At 47.5% G+C, this 9176-nt stretch overlaps 1 protein-coding gene across 1 annotated transcript; it reads left to right on the top strand.

Moving 5' to 3' along the window:
* The first annotated feature begins 2576 nt into the window (after positions 1-2576).
* On the top strand, positions 2577-8108 carry SLC7A3 (solute carrier family 7 member 3). Its single transcript, XM_055267938.1, has 12 exons — positions 2577-2696; positions 3651-4045; positions 4684-4842; positions 5053-5230; positions 5429-5541; positions 5667-5889; positions 6064-6203; positions 6303-6405; positions 6648-6814; positions 6996-7162; positions 7511-7619; positions 7746-8108. The coding sequence occupies exons 2-12, from the start codon at positions 3676-3678 to the stop codon at positions 7874-7876; spliced, it is 1860 nt and encodes a 619-aa protein (XP_055123913.1). The 5' UTR covers positions 2577-2696; positions 3651-3675; the 3' UTR covers positions 7877-8108.
* The last annotated feature ends 1068 nt before the right edge of the window (positions 8109-9176 follow it).

Here is a 9176-nt window from a genome sequence, read left to right as displayed (position 1 = left end):
GATTGCAGTGAGCCAAGATCGCACCACTACACCAGCCTGGGCGACAGAGTGAGATTCTGTCTCAAAACAAAACAAAACAAACAAACAAACAAAAAACAAAAAAACAAAAAACCCTAATACAGGACCTTTCCCTTTATAATTAAACTATAATCTGTGGGGTGGTACTTTGAGGTCATGTGAATATTTTGTTCCCCAACACCCAGGATCATCTATTGATTATCCTTGCCTGAATCAGTTATTACTTTGGTGAGTGCAAAATGGTGGTTTTCTTTCTTTTTTTTCCCTCAACTGAATTACATTTTATTTATTTATTTTATTTTCGGCTTTACTGAAGTATAGTTGTAAATAAAAATTGTATATTTTTAAAAGTGTACAACATGATGTTTTGATATATATATATATAGTGAAATGATTATCATAATGAGGCTAATTAATTAACATATCCCTCACCTCACATAGTTACTATTTCTTGATGTGATAAGAACATTTGCGATCTACTCTCAGCAAATTTCAAGTATATACAAGAATATACAATACTATTAACTGTATCAAGCATAATACAGTGTTATAACTATAATGACCATGCTGCACGTTAGATCCCCAGAACTTATTCATCTTGCATAACTGAAACTCTACATCCTTTGACCAACATCTAGGCAAATTTACAGAGACAAAAAGTTGATTTGTGGTTGCCTAGGGATACGGTGAGGGGATTGGGAGAAAATGGGGAGTGTCTGGGAATGGGTACAGGGTTTCTTTTTGGAATGATGAAATGTTCTAAAACTGATTGTAGTGATGGATACACAACTCTGTGACTGTATACTAAATCCTATTGAATCGTACTCTTTAAAAGACTGGATTTCATGGAATTTGGATTTTATCTCTGTGATGCTGTGATTTATAATCAATCTCATAATCCAATCAATCACCTAATCTAAGCAACCAGATCATATACACTAATATGTCATTCCAAATATGTATCAAGTTTTTCTTGAGTACTTTCCATGTGCCAGGCAGGAAGACATGACTTCATAATCTCATCTAAGCATCACAACAACCTTGTGAAATATGTATATTATGTCCAGAAACTGAGGCTCAGAGATGTTAGGTAACCCACAGTGGCTGAGCTGTGAGTTTAACCTAGGTGCAGTTCCAAACACAGCACTCCTAACCTCCATGTAATAAGGTTTCAGTTGTATAGTGTGTGTTTTCTTTCCCTAGCTAGATTAGGACTAGGAGGGCAAGGATTTTATTTTGTATTTCCTTCATAGTCTCTTCATTGCTGTACTAGCTACTACACATAGTGCTCAATAAATGCGCAATAAATACTTAAGGAGTGCCAAATGGAGCTGCAGCTAGTTGAAAATACCAATTCTTTCAAAAAGGATTTAGATTTTGGATTCATGGGTAATATATTCATCATGGATCATTAAAAGAAACAAGGATATTTGAGTCCATCCTTAATCCCCAAGATGTCTTGGTGGAGCAGGGACCACACTTTCACAACCTTTGGTGCTTTCTTATGAGTAAGAATTGATTGGGTCAGATGGATTATGGATCTGACCCAATGTGATCATTCTTAGATTCTTCGGATCCTTTTCTGTTTCCTAGTATCTCCTAGCCTAAATGGGCCTACCCTGCTGCTGGTGCCTCTCCCTGTTTGTTTTTCCTTGCGGCTACATCCCTCTTCTTGTGCATTTGAATAAGATATGGTGCCTACGGGAGGCAGGCATTGAAGTCCAACAGGCCAGGTTTTATCAAAGGTGGTCAACAATAATTACGGTGTGGTGTCAGACAAGTCATGCCTCTGAGCCTCAGCTTACACATCAATAAAATGGAACTAAACAAGCTTCCTCCTCCAAGATGTCAGTATTGTCAGAATTTCACATTTAATAGTTTAATATTTATAGGCAGCTGGAGACACATTATAGAGAGATTGGGGCCTATAAATCAATCTAGACGGGATTAATTATCTGTATACAGGTGGCTTGAAATCATCTTCCATTCTCCTGCTGCCTGCATTAGAAACACCCACAGCTGAGCGTGAGAGCTGAAGGGTCGGGGTCAGATGTGTAGACAAGAAAGCTAAGGAAGACAGACTGAGGGTGAGGTGGACACTCCCCTGCTGTGTTCCGCTTCACTCCTGACACACACACACACACACACACACACGCACCCAACTCCCCCGCCCCCCCCCATCACAACCCACCTACCTTCCCCATTCCTGCCCAGAATCACTGGTCCTAACAGGGCACAGAGGTGGAAAATCCCATGGGTTCTTTGGCCGGGATGCCTCTTATTGTCCTGTTCTGACGACCAGCGAGGCAAATGGGAAAAGATTGCCCTCTCCCTTTTCTCGCTCCCCGGCACGCCAGGCTTGCTAGTGAGGATGGGACGCAGTCTCAGGCCCCACGCAATCCTTTTGCAAAGCCAAGAAGTGTGTGTGTTTTGTGTGTGTGTGTGTGTGTGTGTGTGTGTGTATTGTGTGTAGGGAGGAGGATTGGGGGTGGGATCCCATGACGTTACCAGCTCCGCCTCCCGGTGTATATAAGGGGCGCTTGGCGCGCAACGACCCCAAGCCGCAGCTTTGAAGCCCGAGCGGCCGAACTCGGCAGCTCCAACCCAACTCGGCTTAACTCCGCCTCACCGAGCCCAATCTAAGACTCTCTGCTCCCTAGGTTTGCAACAGCTCTCTGGTAAGCGTTGGGGACCCACACGTGTGTCGGAGGGGGTACGGCGAGGGTCCGGGCGTACCTAGGATTCTCTGGCAACCATGGCATGCAGTTGCATCAACGGGGCCGTGACCTGTTGCTGGCGAGACCCCCGCCCCGGGAGTTAGGGCTCCCGTCTCCACCCCAGCTCCAAACCATTTCTAGATGGGGGCAGGAAAATCTGGGACCTGAGTCGGGGGGCATCAGGTGGAACCCTTCCTCTCTGCTGAGAGGAGAGTGCGAGCAATCTCGGGCTGCCCTGGGGCCCCTCTGGGGGCGCATCTCCAAATCTTTAGATGTCGAAGCCCCGCCTCGCTGTTGATGCTTGCAGGTCAGCCTAGCAGGGCTTGGGAGGAAGTAGGGGAACATTTGCTTACTCCCCTGGGCGACGGCTGCACTAGTTGAGCAGTGTGGGCTTGGTGAGGAGGGATGGAATTGAGTCGGTGCTCACTTTTAATCTGCAGCGAGGTTGGTCCCCTCTCCCTCTGGGGGTTCTGGGGGCTGTGTCCGTTTGAAGCCCCGGGAGAAGCCCCTGGGTGGAGCTCTGTTTAATTCCCAAATAGCCACAGGCCAAGGAACTGACACATTAGGTTTCAGGATTCCTGGGTTGAGATTAGGATAAACCCTATCAGTTTCTGGCAAGAGAAAGAGACCGAATATTGATTGAGCACTTACTAGGCGCCAGCCACTCTACTTCAGGGGGCTTTCATGTGCCATTTCTGAAATTAGCCCTTCCAAAAACCTTGTAAGGTATTGTAATTCCTACTTGTATATGAAGAAACTGAGGTTAGAGGTAAAGTGACTTGCCTTTGTCCCTTCCATATCCCCGTCCTCATTTCCCAATAGCTCCTTTGCTTGGTGGAGTGGGTCTTGTAATTCGCTTTCAGAGTTTAGGGATAATGAGCCCTATTGAGGGGCTTTTGTCTTGTTTTTCACCAGATCATCCTCTTCAATTCCTGCTAGAATGCCGTGGCAAGCATTTCGCAGATTTGGTCAAAAGCTGGTACGCAGACGTACACTGGAGTCAGGCATGGCTGAGACTCGCCTTGCCAGATGCCTAAGCACCCTGGATTTAGTGGCCCTGGGTGTGGGCAGCACATTGGGTGCAGGTGTGTATGTCCTGGCTGGCGAGGTAGCCAAAGATAAAGCAGGGCCATCCATTGTGATCTGCTTTTTGGTGGCTGCCCTGTCTTCTGTGTTGGCTGGGCTGTGCTATGCGGAGTTTGGTGCCCGGGTTCCCCGTTCTGGTTCGGCGTATCTCTACAGCTATGTCACTGTGGGTGAACTCTGGGCCTTCACCACTGGCTGGAACCTCATCCTCTCCTATGTCATTGGTGAGATATGGTGGGGGAGGGAGGGAACTGCACAGCCAGCAAAGGGGTTTTGGGTCAGGAAATCTGGGTGGAACGGTGAAGCCAAAGTATTCTTTATATTATTCACAAGACCTCAATCTCCCTAAATGTGTGGGTTTGTTGGGGGTCTGGGGGGCGCGGTTGAAGGTGTGGAGAAATTGCTCATTCGACCCATCTCCATCCTGGTTTCCTTAATTAAGTGAATGGTTTTGGTTCTTAAAAAGTAAGAATAGGCCAGGTGCAGTGGCTCACGCCTATAATCCCAACACTTTGGGAAGCCGAGGCAGACAGATCACCTGAGGTCAGGAGTTCAAGACCAGCCTGGCCAACCTGGTGAAACCCTGTCTCTACTAAAAATACAAAAGTTAGCTGGGCGGGGTGGCTTACACCTGTAGTCGCAACTACTCAGGAGGTTGAGGCAGGAGAATCTCTTGAACCTAGGAGGCAGAGGTTGCAGGGAGAGGAGATTGTGCCACTGCACTCCATCCTGGGTGACAGAGTGAGACATGGTCTCGAAACAAAACAAAAGTAAGAATAGGTGAAAATGGCAGGGACTTGTGTGAGCCTGGGGTCTGGGAATAAAAGAACTTGACCACATGTTTCTCCCTCTGCTACACCAGGTACAGCCAGTGTGGCCCGGGCCTGGAGCTCTGCTTTTGACAACCTGATTGGGAACCACATCTCTAAGACTCTGCAGGGGTCCATTGCACTGCACGTGCCCCATGTCCTTGCAGAATATCCAGATTTCTTTGCTTTGGGCCTCGTGTTGCTGCTCACTGGTGAGGCAAAGAGCAGGGTATAATGGTGGGGGTTGGGCCAGGAGGGGCTAGTCCTTGGGGCCAGGGATAGGGATGGGGGATGGGCCTGAGAAAGGCTTAAGGGAGGTGATAATGGTGGGGAAGAAGAAAAGCTGGGAAGGAACCTAGAGGCAGGGAAACAAAGCTTGGACTGAAGACTTCCTGGGAGTCCTGAATGCATTTCTCCCACAGGATTGTTGGCTCTCGGGGCTAGTGAGTCGGCCCTGGTTACCAAAGTGTTCACAGGCGTGAACCTTTTGGTTCTTGGGTTCGTCATGATCTCTGGCTTCATTAAGGGGGACCTGCACAACTGGAAGCTCACAGAAGAGGACTACGAATTGGCCATGGCTGAACTCAATGACACCTATAGGTTAGATGCTCACTCTTAGGAGCTGCAGAGCTGGGAAAATGAAGGGGAAGAAGGGGATCTGCTGAAGGATTCTGGATGGGGATGGGAAAAAATGGGAGGCTGGGCTCTGAAGACCCAGCTAACTGGTTTGGCATTAGAGAAAAGATACAGAGTTGGCTGAACACACCCTTACCTTCTCCATCCCTTCTTCCACTCTAGCTTGGGTCCTCTAGGCTCTGGAGGATTTGTGCCTTTCGGCTTCGAGGGAATTCTCCGTGGAGCAGCGACCTGTTTCTATGCATTTGTTGGTTTCGATTGTATTGCTACCACTGGTAACACAGTCATTCCATTCTGTTTGGGGCTTGGGCACAGTGTCTGCCCAGGCTGTATGCAGACTGGGGGTGGTAGAGGAGTGGGCCTGCTTCCCTGATTTAGAACCTTGCGCCCCTTCCTACAGGAGAAGAAGCCCAGAATCCCCAGCGTTCCATCCCGATGGGCATTGTGATCTCACTGTCTGTCTGCTTTCTGGCGTATTTTGGTGTCTCTTCTGCACTCACCCTCATGATGCCTTACTACCAGCTTCAGCCTGAGAGCCCTTTGCCTGAGGCATTTCTCTACATTGGATGGGCTCCTGCCCGCTATGTTGTGGCTGTTGGCTCTCTCTGTGCTCTTTCTACCAGGTCAGTATCAAATGTTTGTTTTCTTCTGCTGTCAGAGTCTCAGGTTATAGCATTCAGTACCAGAGAGTACCCCTTAAAAGGGCTGTGAGGGGAAAGTGGAGACTCCTTAAACATACAGGCTTGGGAAGAGAGAGCCCGGTCAACTCATGCCACCCTGGGCATTCTCCTCTCCAGCCTCCTGGGCTCCATGTTCCCCACGCCTCGGGTGATCTACGCAATGGCAGAGGATGGCCTCCTGTTCCATGTGCTTGCTCGGATCCACACTGGCACACGCACCCCAATCATAGCCACCGTGGTCTCTGGCATTATTGCAGGTAACAGACCCTCTTTCCCCTTCCCTTAGTTGTTTCGCCAACTTCTTTAACTTTGTCACTCCCTTCTCTCATTTCTTGTTTCCTGCCTATTAATTTTAGCATTCATGGCATTCCTCTTCAAACTCACTGATCTTGTGGACCTCATGTCAATTGGGACCCTGCTTGCTTACTCCCTGGTGTCGATTTGTGTTCTTATCCTCAGGTGAGACTCTCTTCCTCTGCCTACTGTGATTTGGATTTTTATTCTTGGATGAGGAATGATGGAGATCTGCTCCTCTTTCCTCCTCTGCCTTCATTATTCCAACTTTCTTTGAGGAATCTGGGTATCTCACCCTGCCAAAAAGAACTTCCCTTAACGGTGATGAGGAAGGTTAAGCTGCCTGGGAGAAGATGATAAAGTGAGTAAAGGTTGTTCTTAATACTGCCATCTTACTTTTGCCTCAGGTATCAGCCTGATCAGGAGACAAAGACTGGGGAAGAAATGGAGTTGCAGGAGGAGGCAATAACTACTGAATCAGAGAAGTTGACCCTACGGGGACTATTTTTCCCACTCAACTCCATGCCCACTCCACTCTCTGGCCAAGTTGTCTATGTTTGTTCCTCATTGCTTGGTGAGCAGTGGAATTTTTCTGGGGTGGCTCTGAGGTCAGCGTGATTGGGTGGAAGTGTGTGGCATTTGGTGGCTGAGGAAGAACTAGAGAGAGAGCAACTCTCCTTGGAATGGGGTTTCTAATGTCTTAGCATGTTGGTCTTAAGAGTTGGTTTTGATGTCTCTCAACTCGACCTATGAAGCTATCCTGCTGACTGCTCTTTGCCTGGTGCTGGCCCAGTGGTCAGTTCCATTGCTTTCTGGAGACCTGGTATGGACTGCAGTGGTTGTGCTGCTCCTGCTGCTCATTATTGGGATCACTGTGGTCATCTGGAGACAGCCACAGAGCTCCACTCCCCTTCACTTTAAGGTAAATGAACTCTTTCTTTTTTCCTTGCCAGCCCATCTTGGGAGAATAGGCTCCAGATATCTTGAGGTCTAATAAAGTTCATAGATATTCTTTAATTGAACATGAAAGGGAAGGTATAAGAGGTACCTAGGCCAAAGACTTCTTCTCTGACCCTCTTTAGTTCCTTTCCAGTTCCATTTACCCAAACTGCATATTCTTGGAGTCTCATGAGGTATGCTAAATGAGCAGCTACTGAAATGCAGAGGACAAGTAAGAGTTGGACTCGCCCTTTTCTGGCCTGCATAGGATAGGGATCTCTTTCTAGGTCACCCTGTGGTATGTACAAAGAAGATTTTACTCTGTTTTCAGGTGCCTGCTTTGCCTCTCCTCCCACTAATGAGCATCTTTGTGAATGTTTACCTTATGATGCAGATGACAGCTGGTACCTGGGCCCGATTTGGGGTCTGGATGCTGATTGGTAGGTATCCACTTGGGAAGAGTAGGCTTCTTTGGTGTCCTAGCCCAGCTCCTTTCCCTCTTGGTCTCAAGTAGGAGACCTACGAAGCCTTTACACCCCCACCTCACAGCTACCTTTCCCCACTAGGCTTTGCTATCTACTTCGGCTATGGGATCCAGCACAGCCTGGAAGAGATTAAGAGTAACCAACCCTCACGCAAGTCTAGAGCCAAAACTGTAGACCTTGATCCCGGCACTCTCTATGTCCACTCAGTTTGACATCGTCACACCTAAATGCTGTCTGGTCCCCTGCACAATAATGGAGAGTACTCCTGACCCCAGTGACAGCTAGCCCTCCCCTGTGATGGTGGTGGTGGATACTAATACAGTTCTGTATGATGTGAAGGATGTGTCTTTGCTATTTCTTGTCTATTTTGACCCGTCTGCTTCTAAATGATGTCTAACTGCTTACCAACTTTAAAAAATGATATTACAAGAAAGTAGAAAAATAAACTGTGCCCTGTTTTTTGCTTGCTAAAGATGTAGAGCCTGACTTTAAAGAGTGAAGAGCCTCAGAGAAGTGTCCTTTGTGTTTTCTCCAGTTACCACAAAAGCATCTGCTGTGCCTGTAGGTGCTTCTTGTTGAATCAGGGTTTGAGGAGGGTGGTGTAGCCATCCAGTCCAGTCACACTTAAAGGAATGGTCTTGAGATATGTTTTCCCCTCATTACACTTAAGGTTAGGTTCTGGATAAGTAGACAGCAACACTTGTCTCTGGGATTTGGGGTGGACTCTGATAGCAACACTGACATTGTTTAGGGCCCACACTGAAACTATTGGCTTCTGTTCCATCTCTTCTAGTTGGACCAGACCCACACTCCTGTGACTGCCTGAGCATCAGAAATTTTGGCTGGGGTGTTTGGCACTGCTGGGAGGAGGGGTGGATAGTCAGGGGGTTTGGTAAGGGACCACATATAATAATATATGGATACCGATTGCTGCAGAAGTAGTAGGAAAATAGAGGTCAGAGCTCTGCTCAGACCGAGAACTATTCATTCATCCATTTATTCAACAAACATAGGTGAAGCTCCTATAAAACGTTAGGTCCTATGGTGGGTGCTGGGCATACAAATGTGAATAAAACATAATCCCCACCCTCAAGGAACTCACGATCTTGTGGAGGACACAAGCAGGGCAGTGCAGAGTGCTGTGGAAGCAGAAAGAAGGACGTGCTTGACCTGAGTCTGCAGTAGATGCTTAAGAAGTGGACTGAGGGAAGGGCTTGGCTGTCAGTGTACAGTGTGCAAGAAACCATGGAAGTATGAAAAAACAGATTCAAATTGTGTTTGGGGTGTGGCATACAGTTTAATGTAGCTGGAGGGTAGCATATATGCAGCTGTGGTAAAAGATAAAAGGCTGTATACATGGCCTTGCATACTAAGGAATTTAGATGTTGTAAGTGTGTGTGCAGAGAAAAAGAGGTGGGAAGGCCAGGTGCGGTGGCTCACGCCTGTAATCCCAACACTTTGGGAGGCTGAGGTGGGAGGGATCCCTTGAGCCTGGGAAGTTGAGTCTGTAGT

Source organism: Symphalangus syndactylus, chromosome X, assembly GCF_028878055.3.
Source record: "Symphalangus syndactylus isolate Jambi chromosome X, NHGRI_mSymSyn1-v2.1_pri, whole genome shotgun sequence".
Taxonomy (NCBI): domain Eukaryota; kingdom Metazoa; phylum Chordata; class Mammalia; order Primates; family Hylobatidae; genus Symphalangus; species Symphalangus syndactylus.
This window is presented reverse-complemented; position numbering and strand designations above follow the sequence as displayed.